This window comes from Amblyomma maculatum, chromosome 7, assembly GCF_055883805.1.
Source record: "Amblyomma maculatum isolate TAMU_Amacu chromosome 7, ASM5588380v1, whole genome shotgun sequence".
Lineage (NCBI taxonomy): Eukaryota > Metazoa > Arthropoda > Arachnida > Ixodida > Ixodidae > Amblyomma > Amblyomma maculatum.
This window is the reverse complement of record NC_139350.1, coordinates 57,609,528-57,632,247: the sequence shown is the minus strand read 5'-3', so window position 1 is coordinate 57,632,247 and position 22,720 is coordinate 57,609,528. Positions and strand designations below refer to the sequence as shown.

Sequence of the window (22,720 nt, the reverse complement as noted above, 5' to 3'; positions counted from 1 at the left end):
TGCACCGCCAAGGCCCGGGCTTTAATAGCTTCAGAATACTAAATTGTTACCACAGAACAGCGCTACACAACTACGTACGATAAAAACTGCAGAACCACAAAAGTGCGCACAGAACCAAAGAAAATTCTGGCGTTAAAGCACAACTACATAATATTTTGACGTACATTTTTCATACGCTTCTCAGCGTTCTTTTTGGAGACTTTGGAAAGAAAGAAAGAAAGAAAGAAAGAAAGAAAGAAAGAAAGAAAGAAAGAAAGAAAGAAAGAAAGAAAGAAAGAAAGAAAGAAAGAAAGAAAGAAAGAAAGAAAGAAAGAAAGAAAGAAGCGTTAAAATAAACTACATTGTTCTTTAAAGGGGTGTGAGCTCGCATCAGCATCGCTTTTCAACCGTGTCCATTCATCGCTACAAGAGTCGCATTCGTGTGTAGGCCAGCCGCCGCAAATCAAACGGCGCAGCCTCAGTGCGAACGGTCAGAGGGCACTCGGTGGCGTTCCGCTGTCTGACAAATGGCCGCCCACTCTCCGGCGACAACCTGGCGCCGTCGCTTAATTCGTGAGAGCGCTCTCTCGGGCGGAGTCAAATGTGGAGCCGTACGAGATCGATGCAGTACGATGCTCGTTTTCGGAGCACTCTCCGACCACGGAGGGGGGCGTCCACCAACAGGCGCCAACGAGGCCCCTCCTTCCTTGAAGCCATCATGAAAAATGCTTCCCTTTTTCCCATTTCTCTCCCCTTTTATCCTCCCGCGTCGGGGAACGATTGTGGCCGAACGGAAGCACGCTTGTTGCTGTGGTTTGCTCTCAGTGGCGAAATAGGAAGCCTGTGGTAGCTGCAAAAAATTATTTTCGAGTGGCAGCCGCACTGAAATGGTGTGTTTAGTTTCTTTTTTTTTTCACTTCAGCTGAGATTGCCTTAAAATGTGTGTTTCCGTTTCTGTCGCTATGTATGTGCTTCCGGCTACGAGTTCCACAGTTTGATATAAAAAGCGCGTTGACATACGCCGTCTTTATCTTTTTTGGATGAGATATATTTGACCTCCAGGATGCGTTCGCACCGCCAGACAGCTAGCCGAGTGGCCGCACGCATCATGTCCCTCGCCTTACTATCGGTTTTGTTAGAGGTCAGATTGATATCCAGATTATTGTTAACTAGGTATTAGCAATACTATGAATACCTTCTATCCAGGTAGACAAGGAGTCTTTCTTAACTGTTTAAGGCACTTTGAAAACAACTGCGCACATATTCAATTCAGAACATTTTCTGGGTAAGTGCAACAGGTACCAGAAATAACTTTGTATCAACCCTATTTAGCACCCTTTATATCCCAAACAAGGCGCTCTGTATGCGAAATAGCAAACGCCGTACATAATATATGCCAGAACAGTCCGCCTGGTAGCATTTCCTCCATCGTGTTCAGACAAACAGTATTCTCAGCAGTAATTGATATTGCCACGAATAAGAAAACCAGGACTATTTTATTTTTTTTCTCCCTTGATTCGTTTATAGTCTGTTCAGAAGCAAAGAAAAACAAATTTTCTGAGCAGAAATGACGAGTAATATGTATGTTTGATCAAGGCCGAGCTCCCCGGATGTGGCATCAAAAAATAATACATTTTTCAATTTGTGAAACTGCCACGCGACTGGTCATTCACTATCAGAAAGCATTTATTTGCCAAATTTAGCTCCAAATAGCATCCTAAATAATTCAAATGTACCTTACTGTCACTTTTGCTCCTTCGCAGTACATTGGTGTGTCGTCCTCGTAAAAGCTCTTTCGCACCAAGCATGACACCTTTTTTCTTTAACAATTCTTGATAGCAGTTATTGCACTTTTTTTTTTCAGAATGTGTTTCGATATGTCCTAGTAAATGATTACTTGAAATGGTTATTGGGCAATCTTTTCTTAAAATCATTGCAGCCTTAGCGGCTTCGATTTCTCTCTTTCCAGAACTGGCCATAACGTTCACATCGAAATCAGCCTGCTTAGGATGCCGTCGAGTTTGTCGACGTTATTTCAACGAATATACCACAGATATTTTGGCAATGGACGGCCTCTTGGACAAATAAAATACTATGCACTGCGTATCGGCAAAACGACAAAGTGCACAGAATCGAAATTCACAACGTCATATGACCATTTGTCTCTAGCATGATGAACGAAAGGTGTGAAAATCAGCATCATGCGTAAGAGCGAACAAAAACCGAAAGTGTATTGTCAGCTCTAACAGAAGTTCGTTGTCTAAGAGGATAATACTGAGAGACACAAACAACGCTGCAGTTTTTCATTGCCGGTTGTCTAACACAGCGATGCCGCGCAGTTCATTGTACCCAGCCCATTTGTGCTAAGAAGGAACGATAAAAAACACCTTTCAGTTTCAAGAACACCATTCAAGCTTAGGACAGCCCACCGCTACCATCCGGGACTCCTTTCTTTAGGTACGTACATTTTCTGGCATGACGCTGGGGCGCAGAGGCGGTAATTGCCTGAGATAATGGAGTAAAAGTAGTGTGGTCCTCCCCTGTCTAATTATGCTCCAGGCTTAAACATGAAACAATGGAAGGACGCTTTCTATAGGACTTTGCTTCTTAGGCTAGACCAAGGTGCGCGCATTAATTAAAGCATAGGCACATTAAAAATGCAAAGAAAAGAATGCGACAGTTTTTGTTAGGTCACCCCGTACTACTAAAAAACTTTACGGCTCAACTTGCTCACCTTCTTTATGCGAAAGCTTTTTTCTTGAAGAGGTGTGAAATAAGACGCGCGTTCTTTAGAAAACTTTCTTCCGTATAATTAAGCGCATTTGTAAAATAATTGGCTCTACGCATAGCATCCAGCGCCGAGCAGATTACCCCACGCTTATTGTAGTTCTTTAGGTGTTGCAAACTTTAGCAAAGCATTTTATCTCATCCAGTGTTCGAGTAGTACAACGTGAGAGAAGTCACTCAGGAACAAAATAAGGACCCGGGAAGAAGGCGTTAAAAGTGAAAAAAAAAAAGCAACTTAGGTAAAATAAATTTTTAGTAGGAGCAGCGCAGCAAATTATCTTTTTAGGACACCTTGCTGCCTCTTCTTGCGCCTTTTGCCTCAACATAAAGGCACGTTTACTATTTGGATTTTTTAAGTACCGCACGAGGCAAGAAATATTCACGGATAGAGTTGTTCCAGCAATAACAAGAGTGCGGCTCTTCCTCCGTTAGGTTGGGTATAACCGAATCGATCGGGTAATGCAAGGTTTTCTTTTTATGAAGGTTCTTTCAGGCCTGAGATGCTTTTAGTTGTCGGCGACCCTGATGTGAAGTCGAGCCAACACGGACTGCGAACATCCGTGAACAGATTTTTGTTTAACCGCGCACCCATTTTCCTTCACCTGGGCACCGAAAGAGATTTAACGAGACGAACAATAATACAGTAGACCATTCCCAATATACCTAAAAGTATGTGTGCACGAGTGAATGGGAGCATGAATAAGTTGAGGTGTAAAACAGCGCACCGAACGAGATATTCTGAATGCATTCAAGGGATCTCATATGAGATGTTATGTGTCAAGAAATACATTGGCCATACTGGGAGATGCATCAAAGACACGATAAGAGAACACGCCACTGCAATATTGGACAAGTATGGTACCAACCTTGCGCCGCACTGCAAAGACTGTACCTTATGTAAGAAAGAAAGGTCCCCAGCAGACCTTAATAATATAGCTTTTGAGAAAGAATAAGGATAAGTTGACGAGAGAGATTTTAGAAGCCTTGGCAATATCTGTGGCTGGTGAGGATTGCGTCAATATGCCTTCCATTGTCTTATTGAAGAAAGAGAAATAATTTTTAGATCACTGGGAGTACAAGGAAATATGAAGTGATGTGTGCATAGAAGTTGAGAAAGAAGAAGCTGGGCGAGTATAATCAAGAGACCAATAACAAGAACATAAATCATTAGTTGTCAGTACAGCATCGACCTCGCTTATATGTGTGTATGTGTGTGCCTCTTCTACGTTTTGTCATCCATTCAGCTGCGTATTTCATCATATCGAGACAAGTTTTGCGCTCTCTAAGGCCTCCGCTCCCTCCATGCTTATGGTGCTATGGTGCCACATACTCGCGCGTAGAACACTGCGGGAGGCCGGCAGTCGAAGCAGCAGCCGTTCGAAGCGCGTTCGGGAGTTTGGAATCAAGTCACTGATTTTGCTGCGGCGTCAACTCATGGCGTTTCCTTCTTTGGCAGACCATCTGGAAGCGCCCTAGCGCGCTGCTTCTGCTACATTCTTGTCTGGCCGGCGTCCCTTCGGGGCAGAGTACTCTCCTCCGTCTTTCTGCATTTGAATACGTCACCTGATGAAAGGGGAGTTGCGGAAGAGATCGCTCTACGAGATATACCTCGCAGATATACCTTTACAAATTTTGTAAACCTTTTTCGCTTATTCCTTGTCTTTCCTTCCACCCTTATTAAGCTTACAGTACTGAACGCCTGCGCTCGCAATCAAATACCGTCATGAACCGCTTCTTTTATTTGGAAACAATTCATTGCTTCTTGTGTGCATCGTCCGCTGACATGCAAACTATATATTAGGGCCAGGCATCTGGTCAGCTTTGCTTGGCTTTGCGGCCCGGTCACTCCAGTAAAGAGAAGAAGATGGTCATTCATCTCCGTGCCATTGATGGTAATAACGCCATATCTATAATTATTACACGTCACAGAAAACTCAGCTTTGTGGTAGATGGCCATGAGCGACAAATCCTAAATAGTCGACAGGGTCATCACTGCCACATCACATTTCAAAGTGCTCCCGTTAAACCTGACGTCCTGTACGTAATTAAGTCAATAAAACAAGATTGGCTGGTTGGTTTGTGGGGTTTAACGCCCGAAAATATCTCGTGCTGTGAGTGCATCTGGGATTCCTTAACCGGCACTGGTATCGCACATCACACATGCGCCTTGCTTTTCGCTGCCAACGGAAAGGGGCTGCCGCGGACCAAGTTCGGTCCCGCGTCATTGCGTTGAGTAGTGTAGCGCGCTCTCCACTGAGCGACCCTATCGGTGCGAATAAAACATGGTATGCGAACAGGACTAGCTCAAGCTTGCAACAGGACGAGCCATAACAAAACCTGTTACAACTTAGAGCTCGTCTTCTTTTTTTAAGTCCGCACCTTTTTTGCACACCTATGTTTTCCTGCATATGCACAAACGCTCAGCTGCAAGTAGTTCTTAGAGAGGCACCAATTGGGGGGGGCAAAGCACATGCCAATGAGGAGTGACCACGCGAATGACGATCCGCAAGTGGAGTGGATCCGAAATTTATTTGCCGCAGATGGCCTCAGCGACGTACAAATCTTAAACAACTACGGCATTGTTCCCTTTAAAAAAAAACAAATTTGGGCTTTGCAATCAGCTGAGGCCTCAAAAACATTAATGAGTGGCATCGCACTGCTACTTAAAAAACGCATGGCCCTACCTTGGTACTGCTACTTTTGTAGTACGTCCTAGAAATGGTACAGATTTTACCCGCGGTGATGTAGGCGCACCCACGCCAAAATTTTGACGAACCGTCCTTATACCAAACCAAACCAAAAGGAGTTCTCTCTTATTCTTTGTGTCGCTCTAAAGTCTTCGAATTATTGTCAGTTTGTTCATTTTACATCACGCCTTATAGCACTGTGAAAATAGCTTTGGATTAAACATGCACTTGCCGTGGAGGTTTAAAATTTCTGGTTGAAATGAAGTCAACGGACAAGGAAATCAGTTGGTTTAGTCTGGCTTTCTTTTTCTTAATAAATATTTTCGCTACTCCGCGGCGGCGATAGCTGCAAGCGCACTCGGCCGCCGTCGAATACAAAGTCCGCTCATCTCGGCATGCTCGCCAATTAAAGCTGATGACGAAATTTCGAGATACGGTACGACATGTAATCACCTAGTCACCTAGTTAACCTACCTGCCTTTTCCTTCTTCTGTCTCTCTCTCTCTCTCTCTCTCTCTGCACAATCGTAACACTGAGTCTGCTGAGGTTGTTTTGTACTTTGACCGAATTCAACGGTTGCGCTGGCCGAAGAAAGGTTTTCCAGGTAACTGCTCTTTCACGGCCCGAATCCATTTTTGCTTTCGTGCTTTCCTATGCTTAGTGTTGTGGCAAATGGCTGTTCATCGGTATTTGCGTGAGCTATGATGACGGCATCTGCTGCTCGCACACAGTGGGAATGCAGATACATCAACGAACGCAACTTAATGCGCCTGAGCCAGAGGTTCGTGGCGGTTGACATCGTCCCATGTGTTTGTAATGGGTGTAGCTATGCCATGTCAAAAAGTTAGCGATTTTCAAGTCTTTTTACCTTTTACGAGGGGGACGTTCCCTAATTATAGGTAATCATGCTGAATGCGTTAAGACTTCTATTTTAATGAGCTGGTTATGGCCTAATTTCATTAGGTATATGAGTGAATCAATCGTTTCTTAAAAAAATACCTCTCGCCTTCCTTGCTGTTCTCTTGCAAATCGAAAAATGCTTTCGATTAAATTTGTTCTCGAAGGTCAATGCTCTCAGCTACGACTCGGAAGGACGCGATCTCTTCCTATAATATCAACCTCCTTCTCTCTAATATTGTCGAGAGAGAAGCTCTAATATATTGTTACGGACTCGTTCTCAAGCAGAACACGGATGAGGAAAGAAGGAAGAGGAAGAAGTGTGCGCGCCCGTTCGACCTTTGTCTTGTGGCATCTGTGTTGCTCTCCGCTGACCGTGTGTATCTAGCGTACTGAACCGGCTAGAACGTCTCGGTCGCGACGCTAAGGGCGTAACATTGTGGTGGAGGTGCGGGGTAACAATATGCATCATTTTGTTGCCGAGTAAGCCGCAAAAGGAGAAAACTGAGAAACTTAATTGCACAAAACGTTAATTGCGCCAAAAGCTTTTTATACGTTGGTCCCCACTTTAGCTGCAGACATTATTGTCATGAACTGGCCCCGCGAACAATTTATACGCACTGACTACAAACATATTATACTCTGTCATAATTAACTAACCAGTGTATTACTTTACATTACGATATCCGAAGAAGAAACGCAATAGCCTTCGTCAGATTTCCGCAGAAAAGCGCGTGGTAGCTTTCCGATTGCATGCAGTCGCAGTGACAGTTACTATTTACCTCAATATCGAGCAGAGTCGCCATCCAGCGGCATAGCGTCGAACCCTACTCAGTGTGGATGCGTATTCGCGTCACGTCCCTCAGTGGTAGGCTGCTCCACTGCTGATTTAAAAGACGGGGTTTCGATCCCGGCAATTTCGAAAGGCGCTCCTTTGCTGTGTGATTTGACTGCACGTTAAACAATCCCACGTGGTCAACGACACTGAGGCCCGCCCCTACATCATCTGTCATATATCCGATGTCGCATGGCGCGTTAAACCCATATATGCATTTTATTTCTTCTTTTTTTTCTGTTGAAGGATTCTACGCATCCGTAACAGTGGTAATGAGCACATTTCGCTTTAGAGAAGTGCTCTAACGTTTGAGAAACAAATCTTCGCAGTACCTCTTAAACTAAATATTACATAATAACCACAAATCAGTGTACACTGGTAGCCCATTAGAATCATTAGAACCCCTTTTCGTTTGTGCTGGCTTTCGAGCAAACTGGTTGTTTCTGATAAGGGAAGTAAAATAGTTTCATACGGGCTTAACCATCGGTGTTCAGTTCGGGAATAAGAATATTTACAGTCGCATGATAAGATGGACTCCATCTCTTTCAGGATAGTCCTACATTTTGTCAAGTGTGCAAAAGTTCTGTCAAAGGTGAAATTTATTGTCACTGAAAAAAAAATTACACTACTAATTTACCATTTATAAACATCACACACACCACAAATTCCTTATACTTCCCACGATTTCAGGAAATCATTTAGTCATTTCACAACGCAATACCAGATTATCTGCAACAAGAAACATCCGCTTTGTTGTGAGCTCGGCAAACTCAATCCACTCACCGCTCTACACGTGAGCAGTAAGCTTTCCTGTGCGGTGAGATTTCCAGTACAGTGTCGGCGCAGTCTCATATTTGGGGAATACTTGCGTCTAGCATTGTTGCCATAGTTGATGACCACTCAGTCTACGGCAACCCGCCGGGCAGTACGCTGTCAGTGCTACATTTAACCTGCTTAATCATCAAGTCAAGTACACTATAATAAATCAGGCTGCCTCGATTCATTCTAAAGTACTGCAGGTCAGAGCCCGAACCTTGTATATCCGTGGTCTCGACACAAAATTTGCTTGTCTCACTCGTATAAGACACGCGCCCGCTGTTGAAAAGGCGATATATGTCATATTCAGGCCCAAGTATCAGGCCTGTGAGCGCCGTACAACGCACTAAGTGTGCAAAACGATGCCAGTAAATTTAAAAGACGGATGGTTGCGTGCCTTGTTTTCGTAAAATCCGTGCATCTTTTTTTTTTCTTCTTTTCTTGCTGCATTGGCGAAATCCACGGAAATTTTCTGCAATATTGGAACACTATAAACAGTAAATCGCTAATGCATTGCATAAGGCACGTTTTCTTCGCCTACAAACCCTGCCGTAAGGTCGGAAGCAGACATACGCCGCGTGCGTTTTTGCGAGCGTCGCCGGCTGCCGATCCTCACTATCGCAGCGATGGTGGCGCCACCTCTGGGTCGATCTCGTGCCGAATAGCACACACAACAGTTTTCAAACCACCAGCACGTTACTTCCATAAGCAAAACAAAATAGCTGCTACCTATTTCCATTCTAGTCCCAAAATTGCAGTCACCACGCCACATGCACAGCGCTCAGTGCGCGACTCTCGCGTGGCACCAAACGTGCCGTCGGTAGGAGAAAATAACGGCACAGGCTGGTACAAAGGGTGTGTCCACCCCGAGCGTGAAGGCACGTGACCGATACGGCGTCACGCACTTGTGCAACCGTATGGTAGGCGGCACGAGCGCTGGCGTTCTACTTCGTGTTGTAGCGCACGGACTGCGATAAATCGGTCTGCCATGGATTCTGTAGAACATATTGAAAGGGTAGCGTTGGAGCGATGACGGTGCCTAAGGCTGAGGCTTGTGCAGTGCACCAGGAACGCTATCGAAGCAAAGACAATATAATAAGGTGGAGGCGCTTGTGAGACGCCCCAATTGGCAGTCACCTCCGAAACGACAAAGCATTATGGACGCTCCAGACCTTTCGGCCACTAATTTCAATCAGCTTTCACTAATTAACGCGATAAACTCCTAAGCTTACCTGTAGTAATTGTTTCAGTCCAGTTTGAACGCTTTATTAAAAGTCTAAATAATGCAGCAAATTATTCTAAATCTTTCCGACTATGAACCACAAGCACACACTGAACATCTGTGTCCGGCGGTGAGTTATGGTTGTTATAAGAAAGGCTTCACAGGGATGGTATCTCTATGAAAAGCAGCCACGAATAAAAACAAAGGCATCATTCCTGACTACTTTAATTATGAGCGAAATCAGGCGTTCATTTTCCCCTGGCCGAAAGGTGGAAACGCCATTGGGTAAGCAGTGTCCTTTTTTTACACTAAAAAAATTCTGATATTCTAATAAAAAAAATTATTCTAAAATAAAAAAATGTATTTGCTTATTGATATGTATGTATATTATTTTATTGTATGCTGCCGTGCCTTTTAACAGCTGCCTTGGCCTCGTCAAGCTGTTTACTCACAGCTCTTAGCCCAGGCAGCCGACAAGAACATTCTGGGAAATAAAATTGAAATAAAAAATGTATTACCTCTACCTCCTCGCTTTGTCGGCGCATAAAAGGGTGAAGTGCTTCAATTCCATCTCGTCAGATGCCATAGAATAGATGGCTCAGATTAACATGATGTGCAAGTAACACCAAGCTGAAAAAAAAACATGGAGCAATCGTACCCAAGCCTTTACCCAGGTTGCCGTAATTGTATACTGTCGTTATAAGTTCTCACCCAGTCCGTGGCAACACGAAAAATGTCCTAGGTCATGAAACGTGACTGTGGAAAATATCACCAATCACCATGTAATAATTGGTTTTGCGATTATAACAATATATACTCAGTTTTCTTAGTATGCTTGCAGTATATTTGGTGAGAAACCAGTCTTATTTTTTTTATTATTCACTTACTACGTATGTCGTCTGTTTTAGCAGTGTTATGAGAACCATCATCATGTGTCATGACGTTCATGAAACAGCTGAAAAAATTCAAGAACCCAAGCACGAAGTCTGCGTATGCCAATTCGATATCTAAATCATAACGCTCAACTGCTTCGAAAGTATATTTCATATGCGCAGAAAGATCCCAACCGTAGGCTCGTTGTGCAAAAATCATTAAATGTCTATAAGAGGAGCAACACTGCCAAGCAGGTTGATTATTTCGGGGGCAAAAGCATGTCACCGAGAACAGATTATACATTATCCAATAGCCAATTAGCCTTCGCTTCGCCCAAATGTCTTACCTCCGTTCCGGGGTTCCGCGCAGTCAGTGCCACCTTGCGTTCGCCTCGCAAATTCAGCGTCGCACTATGTACCTGCGCCAGCATCGGATGGAACGCACTTGCCCACGGTCACATGACCACCCTTTTTATCGTGCATCCTCCCCTGCCTTGACCCTCGTGGTCCGTTCTTCGTCATTAGGTAAAGAAACCGGCTGGAGCGTGACACCGGAAATATATATGTATATATTTGGTTAATTAGCAACTCATGTATTCCTCCCTGGCGGGCTTCCATCTAACATTGGCATTCGTGATTTTTTAACCTCCGATGGAGCTAGCACAAACAATTCCTACTCGAGTAGCGATTTGTCAGTCCACTCGCCAGCCCGACGCGCAACAATCCTCCTTAGCAAGAGGAGGATTAACTTTCTTTGGTGTCCGGCAGGGTTTAACGTGACTGGGCCTAGGTCTCCCACGTCGGAACGTCAACATCTTGTCTCTTCGCCGCCACGAGGGCCTGCTGGATGGCCCAGAGTTGGTCGTTGAGGCTGGAGCTGCGCAGAGCGGTGGACCACCTCGACGAGAGAGTAATTCAACGCACTCGACAGCATCGCAAAATCTTTATGTGGTCTAAAATGTAGCAGGTAGCGTTGTGCAATAACGCGCATATTTTCGAACCGAAAAGTAGGCTTTAGATCAAAACGCCTGAGAGCGAAACGCCACTGGGCCGATATGATCATGAGCCAAATGCAATGGTGCGCCTTCTCGTTCTGTAATGTGTCGTTATGTAACAACAGCCATAAGCAAACTAGTTGCCTACTCAGAGGAATCTGTTAAAGGAAATGTTTGTGTATACTATGCAACATCGCGGACACGCGGATGGATTTTTTCTTAAATGTCAGTTCACGCGAACATTTCCTGCAAACATTTGCACTGCCTTAGGCTTGGAGAGACTGTCGCCTTATAATTAATGAAATTTGTTTTGCCAGTAGCGCTATGTCTACAGGAAACACACATAAAACCACAATAAAAATGACATTGTTCCAAAGTATAAAGTGTTTTCAGTGAGTGAAGGGATGCATGCAGAGTGGGTCAGAGAAATAACTCGAGCTAATGACATTCTAGAGGAAATAAAAAAAAGAGAGGGTAACCGACGGTCGCTAAGGGTAACGAATTAGATTCTAAGGGAAGGAAAGCGTAGCAGGGGTTGGCAGAAAGTTAGGTGGGTGGGTGAGGTTAAGAAGTTTGCAGGGATCATCTGGATGCAGCTAGCACAGGACCGGGTTGATTGGAGAAACATGGGAGAGACCTTCGCCCTGCAATTGATATAGTCCAGCTGACCATGATGATGATGATGATGATGATGATGAAGAAGAAGAATAAGACTCGCTGCGAACGAAAGCAGCCAAGCATTTTTTTCTCGTGGTGCTCCTGTCGTAGCGGAGAAAAGCGTTGCAACAGGCGAAATCGATTTTAAAGCCAAATACGAAGCAGTTGGGGTTCCTCATCACACCACAATCACGACGTGTTGACCACCCATTTAAATGGAAACACTTTAGAAGCACTTTTACAACAGCAACCAGCGGCCATATATCAACAGTTGGGGACATTAATGCGCACTCTTCGTTTTGGAGAAGTGCGCTAAGCGACATTAGGTTGCATATTTTTGGAGATTTTATCATCCGCAATAACCTCTGCTTGTTGAATAGTTGCATGCGCAGGTACTGCGGGTACAAAAGCAGGAGGTGCCCAGATTAGCCTTTTAGTTGACCATGCGACAGCGACGCCTTTTCGACCAACCGAGCTGTGTATGCTATCGCCTAAAATCAACGGTGCTGGTGAGAAGCGGGGCATCGGCTGGCATGCTACCTCTTCCAGTCGACTGCTGTTTCAACAAAGAAGGTGCGCAGCAACGTGTGCGTGAGGTGGATAAGCTGCTTTGGCGTGACTAGTACAAACGAGAGACGTGATGTGCTGGATTAAAATGGCTTCATTCGGATATGCCCATAAAGCCGAACAAACCAACAGACTCGTTACGCCTTGTGTTACGATTTCATTAAAAATTTAGCGAACTAGCTAGGCGTACTACATTGTTACTTCTAGTCCTTTCTTTCTTATGATAATGATTACTGGGGTCTCAGACTGGTGGATCTGGTTATAAGACATTAAAGAGGCTTCGCGATTCCTTTTTTTTTTTTTTTTTGTCGATTTAACTGTTCGGCCTTCATTGCAAGTACGGCCTGCCGACAAGATTATCGTTCGTGGTGTACACTAAACCAACGTTGCGTGCTCCTGATGTGCCTTGCGGGAGCATTCAGTACTCGCCACCTGGTCCCCACATCACCGCATAACATTAGCTGTACACGAAACCCCTGAAGTCCACTGAACATGAGAGTTAACCGTGCGTGAAAATGAGTGCCTTACCAGCGTACTCGGGCCTCCCGCAGACTGTATAGAGGTCAGAGTGTGTAGGAAACATGTTTTAATGAAATGATGTCGTCAATGACAGCGGGACACTCTATTCAAACTATTTAGCCCCATCTGCGGAAAAAACGTCGACGGCAATGACGATGCCTTTACGTCCCAACGAGTTGTATACGCTATCCCCGCGTAAAATCCCGCAAGGGCCGCAATGCAAGACAATTTGCAGCGGCGGTTTCTTCTGTGACGCCGATTTGGGTTCCATGTGCTGCACAGCTAGCAATTACTGGGGAGGACTAAACACGTCATTGCAGGAAATGAGTGTCTTGGAAAGAAATGACCGATACTTTTCATTACGGCCGGCTTCCGGTAAACGTAAATTTCTTTTCACTGTAATTTCCTGCAGTTGCCTTTGTGAGACAAGCCAGACCTTAATAAAATCACGTACACCAAGTACAAAGAATATAAATTTTAATCGTGCGACCATAAAGTTAGTCAGTGCTAAAGCATACATTGGACCAGAGGAGCAGAGCGAGCTTGTATTGCAGCAAGAAGGTTGGGAAACGGGAAACTTGAATGCCACTGACAACTATGTCGAGGAATCATGAAGCGTGTAGTGCGACCGGTGACATACAGAAAACGTTTTGAGGCACTTAAGCGGCGCCTCTAAAAACATGACAGGAGGGAGCTAACGGCTTGCGTCAGCGCTCCGCTTGCGGATCCTAGTTCGCGTATAATCACCCCTAACCAGCATGCACTTCGATAAGCTGCTCGCTTATCACTAATCCGTTAATTTTGCCTCTCTGACCTAACGTATACCAATTCGCATACAATCATAAGCTGCCAAAGACTACCCGACGCCGATACAAACCCGCTTTAACGAAGCTGCACTTAAGTGCCTGTGCTGACGACAAAGCCGTTTCCTGTCAAGACAAAGAAAGCGTTTCAGAGCAAATCAAAGGTCGTTTTCCTAGCCACACGGCCAGCAACTGTGAAAAATGTTTGGAACTCTCACATATGGACTGGGCCGCGCATTTTCCCTGTTCGAAAATATTTCATGGTGTGTTATATCTGCGAGATACCTCGGAGTACCGCTGCTACAATACTCAAGGATACCAAATATTACTGAAGGGATGACTGCGTATACGCGTGCAGTCGAGAACGACGAAGTGGGTGGCCTTGATTTATCGATGTTTACGCGTTGAACTGTACGCAGTTTGTTCATTGCTGCGGAAGCTGATATGTATTACAAGCGCTACCCATGTGAGGGGCTAGCCTGCACAAAACTCGCTATTGCTAGCGGTGTTTGTGTGGAGTTCTGTTTGGGAGCGAATTAGTCGTAGAAATGTTTTTGTCTTAGTGTCACGTGGGATTGAAAGCCGCCGCTTAAAGCAGACAAACCAGGATCCATCCCGAACTGAACCAAGAAACTGTCGGCACGCAGAGAGAGAGAAACACTTCATTTAACGTTCGAAGCAGACGCAACCATCCCTGGGAACGGAGCAGGGCAGACGGCATAAGTGGGTCTGCTCGAAAGCAATAACCATTGAAACGGCGGAAACACACGAAAACCAGACGCCGTGTCTTCGCGGTAGCGGGCACCACGCGTTCACGGCAACTCACGGGGCCCGCGGCCTTGAAGATAGATGGACGCAATGCACCTCGAGGCGAGGAGGGCGACGCCCGCGCCGCGCGGCTGCCACGGGGATAGACAAAGGAACTCGAGCTTTGGAGCTGGTGTGGGAAACACGCAAGAGATTGCCCTCCTGGGCCGAGGTATCGCGACCTGTGCTTCGGATCGTCGAGTCGCACCTTCGACTATGCATCGGAGGCCCCAGTAAAACAACTTCGAGGTACACTTCACTAGCACCGCTAAGACAAGTACAAATTGGAACAGTCTCTATTTTCACGGATTAGTTACCCTAAGGACTCTAAAGACTCTAAATTAGAATTGTTTCTCATTTGCTAAAGCCCGCCTGCGTGTGGAATTATTGTGCATGTGCATGATCATTGTCGCAATGTAACGCCCTTAATTTTGATCCTTTTGTTGTTTATTATTGTAGCAAATGTTGGTTTTTGAGATGTACACCTCTCTAGGTTTCTCGACTCACGTTCAAGATTAGGAAGTGACACTTAGTAAAAAGGGAAGGAGTTAGTCTCACTCATTGTTTTTTTACGGCAAATGTTGTCGAAGCGTTTATTCTTAGTAATCAAAGCGATCGGTTGTGTGTGTGTGTGTGTGTGTGCGTGTGTGTGTGTGTGTGTGTGTGTGTGTGCGTGTGTGTGTGTGTGTGTGTGTGTGTGTGTGTGTGTGTGTGTGTGTGTGTGTGTGTGTGTGTGTGTGTGTGTGTGTGTGTGTGTGTGTGTGTGTGTGTGTGTGTGTGTGTGTGTGTGTGTGTGTGTGTGTGTGTGTGTGTGTGTGTGTGTGTGTGTGTGTGTGTGAGAGAGAGAGAGAGAGAGAGAGAGAGGGAGGTAGAGAGAAAGAGAGAGAGGGATATGGCTTTTCGGCTTCCCTTAACATTTTAAAATAATATCCTCACTGGAATACCTAAATGCTTTCACGCAAAACCACCTGTACAAGAACTTGTTTGATGCAATGATGCCACTCCCTGCGTATCGTTCATTACACTGTAGAGGGGTAGCTAAAGACGTCTTCAAAATATTTAAAATGATGCCGGTACGATCCTCAGCATAAAATTTTCTTTTTGTTTTACGCAGTGGCACATTACCTGCTAAACAATAGTTGAGGGAGCAAGGATTCCTTATCTCGTGGTCGATCAACTGCTTGATTTGCCATAAACCGGAAATCATAGACCATACTTTCTCCGACTGGTGGGACGTAGTATTTCTCTGGAATATATATTACAACGGACATTTAGAAAGGACCGGCTAATTATACCGTATGGTATACGCTTCCTGCCTGTTCATAATCAAGGTAGCGTGCCATACGACTTATTCAATTTGCTTTGCCGTCATTATGCGCGGAAAATGTGAATGAGTGTGAGACACGCTGGCATGGATGCTCGCTCAACGAGAGTACTCCAATGAATGTGTGACTTACCTGAAAGTAAGCTACAATGCCCGAAGTGGCAAACCAGAAGGGATGCCAGTTTTTATGGAGCTGGCTAACTCAAAACGTTTCTAAAATGCTTTAATGCTACACATAACACGTGTGTAGCATTAAATGATATACTAAAAACGTGAAGGGCTCCACCAAATCCTACCAGGTTTTCTGATACCTGCTTTAAACACAGTGATGTCGCTGCTGGTTCATATCAAACGACCAGAACAATCCTTCTGGAAGCGTGGCAAAATATACACTCAACGAAAGGCTGCAGTCCAGCTGCCAGAACGTCCTTCTATAGTCAGCCGAGCAGGAATAAGCTCATTATAAGGGACAGAGGGGAAGTTGCTAGCAACATATCACGCCATACTAAGATCGCGAAATTGCATGTGGCGTGCTTGAAATACTGTCGAGTAATCAAGAACTGCTGTATTGTCACGTTTATTAAGCTCCAGGGAGCAGGTTTCAGTTGTGGGATGATTCAAAATAAATAATGTGCTTCTGAGAGAAACCATAGAATGAAGGTCAAGTTCTTGCTTACCGTTGTAATTTTTCTTTGGAACCTAGACAAATTTTCTGTACATGTAAACGAAAGAGCAAAAACTGTGTACGTAATAAGCCATTATATTATTAAGCAAAAAGGATTAACTGGCGCAAATATCCTTTTTTCCTAAGTATTATTGAAGATAGCATGCATGTTTTTCATTACCTTCTTTAATAGGACGTTCCAGCACAGTTTCTAAATTTGTTTGCTTTTTCTAACATGCTTGCTTAGTATCACTTTGTCTATGAGTGCCACATTCTTTGTACATATGCGCACTGATTAGCACGGGATTCGGAGTTAAATATCCCAGAGTCAGTACAGGCCTCCAGCTTTTTTTGACCGCCAGCAATATTTCACCTCGAGTGAACATAGAAAGTAACCGAGAGACGACTTTCTGGTGGCCCTTTAGTACCCACACGGTGTGCCACTCCACGTTTGTTACTGGGCGGTTGTGATAAGAAGACGACGTGATTTTCCCAACTGTTGTGTTTTCCGCTGTCACTATAGCGTGCAGAATAGAAAAACAATATCCCATCCTAATTAGGCCCACTAGTTCAAACGGCCAGCCCCAGTAGCCACCATTCGAGCACGGCGCACTAGCAAAAGCTGCTGGCCGTACAAGAGGAAAGACTGCGAGGGGGCCACGAGGTCCTAGAGCACTTAGGTCGCGGCGCATGGGGAAAAGTGGTACGTTACTGGGTAAAATTCATTACTAACGCTGCCCAGCCTAGGGAGACAATGAGAACACACGCTGCAGAACTAGCGTCACTGGCAACTAGAATTAATTCTGGAACAAGCTGGCCCTTCTGTAAGATAACCAAGCCATATAACAGGTCCGCTAAACAAGCAACAAACTATAGCTATCGCACGGAAACACTGCTACGGTCCTCCTCTTTCTCCCTCCCTTCCTAGTACACCTGGCCATCTGGCAAAATGCGACCAACGAGGCAAGGGAGCGACTGATCTAGCCACATTTTTCCTCGACTGCCAGGAGCAATAAGCCTATGAAAACAAAAGAACACAAAGAAGATTACTACACTATAATGCTAGATCCTGCAAATACGCAAGGAAAAGAGAAAAAATGTGATAAGAAACAGGAGGGAAAGAGAAAAAAAGCTGATAAGAAATAGACAACCATAAGGTGCGTTAGGAAGAAAAGCGATAATAAAATGAACAAATGAAGAAAAAAATCTGAAGAAAACTCCTTGCATAAAAGAGCAAAGAAAAGGGCTCAGGTCAACTCTCTAAGAAAAGCTGTTAGCATCTACACCCCCCTCCCTCCCAGAAATTAACTGCATGTAAATTACTAAAGAATGGAAGAACACTCACAAAGAAACAATTAATTAGGAAGGCTACAGAGTTATCTCTAGAAAAGCGAGTTCTGCGCCCCTAATTAAAATAGATGCCTTGTTAAAGCATTCCATTCCAGAATTTCTAATAAAACACGCGCCCGTAGTCTCTTAGTTGTGTGTTTTGTACACTCCAAAAATTTTGCTCCTTCAGGTTTGTGAAAGCAGATTTAGCAATTTCTGTCAAAGGCATTGAAGAAACACCCTTCACGGCGGCGCACATTTCAGCACTGTTCGTTTGCCTGCCCATTGAAACAACAATCTGCTTGACTGATGTAAAGCAGTTCACATCTAAACGTAACCTGATAAACAACGAGCGTATCGCGTTAAGTGAACTTTTTTCGACTTTTTTAATTACAAGCCTGCCGTTTATGTCTCCTGTTCATGGCACAAATTTTAGAAAGCTTCCAAGGCGCGAAAAGTTAAACATGAGGATTGGCGATTACTTTCTTTTCGGTGCGTGACAACGTGTGTATCTCGTCGCCTCTTATAAACTTTTATTTAAAATCCTCAAAGCGATACTTTGGTGGAGTCTGTATGATCTATGGGTTGAGAACCAAGGTGAAATGCCATGGTAGGGTATATCGTTTGGACAATCAATTCCTAAAATAAATTCATGATATTCTGGTTTTCGAATGTAGGGGCAATATTATATTTCGCTATTGAAGGTTGTAAGCATCAAAGACAAGCCTAGTTTTTTTTAATTTTATTGATAGACCAGTTATAAATAAAGGATACAGATATGCTATCAATGCCCTTAACTGGGCTAGTTGGTGAACGAATTCAGGCATGGTGCTGGCGCACAAGGACACACACTGCGGGACTAGCGTTTGTCCTGTCCGCCTACCCGCAGTGTGTGTCCTCCTTGTGCACTAGCATCATGGCTGAATACAAATATGCGCATTTAAAATCGCGTTGAATTGGTTTCCCTACATTCCATATTTATCACATAGCGCCGCTGTGCGTGTTATGTCACCAAAATTGTGACTGTTTCTTCGACATATTCAGAGACATTACAGTATTTGCGCCTTGAAAGGCAGACATTCCCGAAGCCCGCTAAGGGTCTTGTAACCTTGTAGTTTGTAACCTTCGAAGGTTACAAACTGTCATTTAATAATCGAGCAACACTTCACGCCATTGAGCCCGAATCCTTTTGGGCGCCGTGCAAATTTTGTGGTCAGAAGGCAAACTTATACCATATGGTATGGTCTTGTCAACAAAACACTAGTATTGATATAATAAATCAGCCAACGTGGGAAGGCTGGGAGGCGGCCCTGTCCAGCTCGGACCTCGAGGAACAACGGGCCCTCGTCGAAAGAGCACGGGCAGCGGCTTTTGCCAACGGTGTCCCGGACTAGGGACCCGACCAGCCTTCCCTTAATATAAGCCAATGTCAATAATTAATGTTTTCATCATCATCACCATCGACATATTCAAATACCATGTCGAAACTAGATGCATAAAAAAGGGGACCGACGCCATTTTATAAATATGCCGCGCGAGAGGTCCACCTTAAGCATCTTTAAATTGCGTATTTCTGACCCTAAGGCCGGTCTCGAGAATATAAAAACTGGGCACACCTTTCAGTTGTACGTTTTTAATTTTGCACTATGAGTGCTTCGTAAAATAAAAAACAAAATGACAAATAATAAATTTTAGATAATTAATCACCTGATGATCAAAACTAACAGCCACATGATTCTCCTTGGTTGCACAACTCACCTGCATAGGCGGCCCAAAGGTTTCTATCAGGTTTAAAAACAAAAAGTCTGCAAACGTTGAGAAGTGATATACCCCAAAACGGTAGTTTCTAAGCGCTTCAGAACTTGCGAACAGCTGCGCACAAGTAAAGGGTCATTGATGATATCGAGGCATGTCTAAAGGTAGTGAAAGAAAAGGCGTTGTCACGTTCCCTTTCCCGAAACGACGGTGAGCAGCGGAAACCGAACGAGACGCATCAATTCGTTGAAACTACGCTCAAGCATTAATAGCAGCTGCAATGTTTAGAACCGCTTTAAAGATATTATGATGACAACGGTTCGACTTTAGGGGGGGGGGGGGGGGGATAGTTGTTTCGGCTTGGTTTGTAGGGTGTAACGTCCCAAACCGACTCAGGCTGAGAGAGACGCCTTAGTGCAGGGCGCCGAAAAGTTCCACCACTTGGGGTTCTTTAAAGTGCCTTGACATAGCTACATGATATTTGAATCTTGTGTTTGCCTTTCATGATCAGGTAGGTCCCCGCAGAATTCACGTGTACACAAATATGATGGCATTCCCGAAGGTACGAGCTCCAAGAAAAAAATCACCCCATGTTGCCCATATTCTAGTGTAGCATTCATCACATGTCTTAGTTCGTAGCTAAACACAATTTCTAATAATATGTAAACGTTTGTGGCCTCAGGTTGCCCGGAACGGTATCCCGCGTAACGTCGTCGACGCTGTCCTCTATAGCTCTTAACTAAGAATGGCTCGTGCTTGCATTCGGTTAGGATTATCGAAAACTTCGTGGTGTACTTCTAAAAAAGCATCCTAGGTTTTCAAAAGTTTCCCCTGGAACCCATACTGCGTGCGTGGTAAGACATCGTGCTCGAACATGAATTGCTCTGTTCATTTGTTGATTGCGCGATCCTTGGGCGTACAGACCTAGGACGAAATGAAGATGGCTGCTGATTATCCTGATACTGCTGCCCGCCTGAATTTGGAATTGCTGCCACGTTGGCGTTTCTAGACTGACGGTATAGGGCCAGTCATGGTTCACACCGCATTCATCGGTAGAATGAAGGCTGACAGCGTTCGTTGCGCTCGGTATTTTTCGGCGGAATTGATGACATGCTCTATTCAGGCTGGGTGCCGCAGCCTTTCGTTTTTTGCTTGTTTCTTATGGCCTACGCCGCTGCTATCCCAGCCTGCGTCATCGAGGTGTGTAAATGAGGTTCTAGCGGCGGCATAAGTATAACAGACCTGCCTTTTTATTCAGAGTTGCTATTTCATCTTTGGTAAAAGTTGTGTGCTTTGTTTTTCACTACTATTTTTGTCACTCTGCGGTACTGTTCAGTAAAACACGTTGTTGGGCTAGTTGGTGCATTGCATGAAGTAAGATTAACCGGCCAAGAAGACGCACACAGGAAAAATCGACACAGAAAGATGTGTCGATTTTTCCGGTTAATCTTACTTCATGCGGTACTGTTCTAGTAAGAAACTTCAGGTTGTATCGCATCTGCATATCTCTGACGGAGAACCTTGGGTTTTAAATTCTCACACGTTTACTTTCAAAACTACGAACGCTGCTGCAATCACTCAAGCTCAGACTGTATTGTTATGTTAGCTTCTTTACAACATTTCTTAGCTTAGCTATACTTGTAGGAATTTACAAGTCATATCAGCCAGTGCCGTGCAGTACTTGAGGTAGGTTTGTTATTTTAATCCTCGCTTTTTACAGAGTGATCACACAAAATGAGTTGTCTTTTTTTTTCTTTACTGTAACAGTGTAGGCAGCTTAATTCTTGCAGCACAAGTAACCACATGGCACAGGAAAAACGACAAAACTGTGACAAAAGCTCAAAAAGCTATAATTAACGAAGTAACCCGGTAACGAAAACTTACATTGCCGGCGTGCAGCGAGAAAGTGCAGCGTTTATAAAAATGAAAAAAAAAAAATACATGGTAGCCAAGGCTCCTGGCAGCTCTCTAGAATTCCGCTGGGTGGCGCCTGTTCAGTACATCTTCAGGTTTCGTTATAGACAATATCCGAGCCGCCTGAGCAAAAACGTTGGTATAGCGACGCGCGTGTGCGTAACTTGGTATGAGGCTGGGATCAGAGTCGTTATATCACATTCGCTGCCTCGGATGAGCTATAGCGGTGTTTAAAAAATTCACCTGAAACGCTGATAAGATCCGGCAAGAATGCCTGTCTCATCCCCAAGTCCTTTAAATACTGAACTTTCCGCATGCAAGAGCACCATTGACCAATGTGGGGTACTCGGGGATTTGGATAAGATTTGGATACTCGTAGATTTGAAAAACACGATAGATAAAATTCATTGCCTACACTAGGCCCTTCGCGTCGAAGGAGGATATCAATTGTTCATGGCAGACATAAGCTTAACAATACAGGAAAATACGAAACATTCACCAAGCATTGCAAAGGAAAAAGAACAAAGCTGCTCCATCCTTCTCTTGGTTACCACCGCAAGGAAAGAGACTCTCGAATAACTTGAAAAGCACAGCGCAACAGTTGTGTAAAAAAAAGCACTGAGCCCGCGATGATATTCAGCATATGCGGAACGCCCGACCGCAGCAGTGGGGAGCTTTAGTCTGCTAAAGGTAAGCCTTCTTATGGCACAAGCTGCATCTTTGCTGGCTGCGTCCTGGGACGTCTTTGTATTTTCACTTCTCTCTATCTGTACTCTTGCCATGGAGCTCGTCACTAACCTCTCGTCGTCTTTTTTTTTTTTTTTTCGCAGTTGACGCAAAGCAGCTACGAAAATGGTAAGTGGAACAGAATGTTTCTATGTATCTAGTTGAATGTTTCAACATAAACAGCCTTTAATTTCCTGCCGTTTGAAAGCCCGTTGAAACTGCGGGCGGCAAGCAAAAAAAAAAATGGCGTGGTTCAGAGGCACGGTATTTACACGAAGAGGGTATTTGCAATATATCTAGACAAGCTACAGGCTTGGAATCAAGCCGCCGCGCTATCTGTCGGAACAATTTACTTCGAGAAAACAGCGCTGGCGCAGTGGAAGCAAAGCCTCAGCGGCTGGGGAACGAACAAAACCTCGTGCAGCCAAAGTGGCTGCACGACAACGTATAACAAATGTTCATTGAGAAATGACTGCTCGACGCTTACGATACTCGGTAATGCGAAATCTGACCACAACTGGCCTAATGGATTTCAGAGAGACACGTATATATTGGAAATTACAAT

The 22,720-nt window shown here is 44.5% G+C and overlaps 1 protein-coding gene across 1 annotated transcript in view; it reads left to right on the top strand.

The window, feature by feature from the left end:
• LOC146183323 (frequenin-1-like) overlaps nucleotides 1–22,720 on the top strand; it is a 398,108-nt gene that overhangs the window by 228,716 nt on the left and 146,672 nt on the right. The window contains exon 2 of the mRNA XM_084608709.1: nucleotides 22,260–22,284. Coding sequence (XP_084464835.1) covers nucleotides 22,260–22,284 — 25 coding nt within the window. The remainder of the gene's footprint in view (nucleotides 1–22,259; nucleotides 22,285–22,720) is intronic.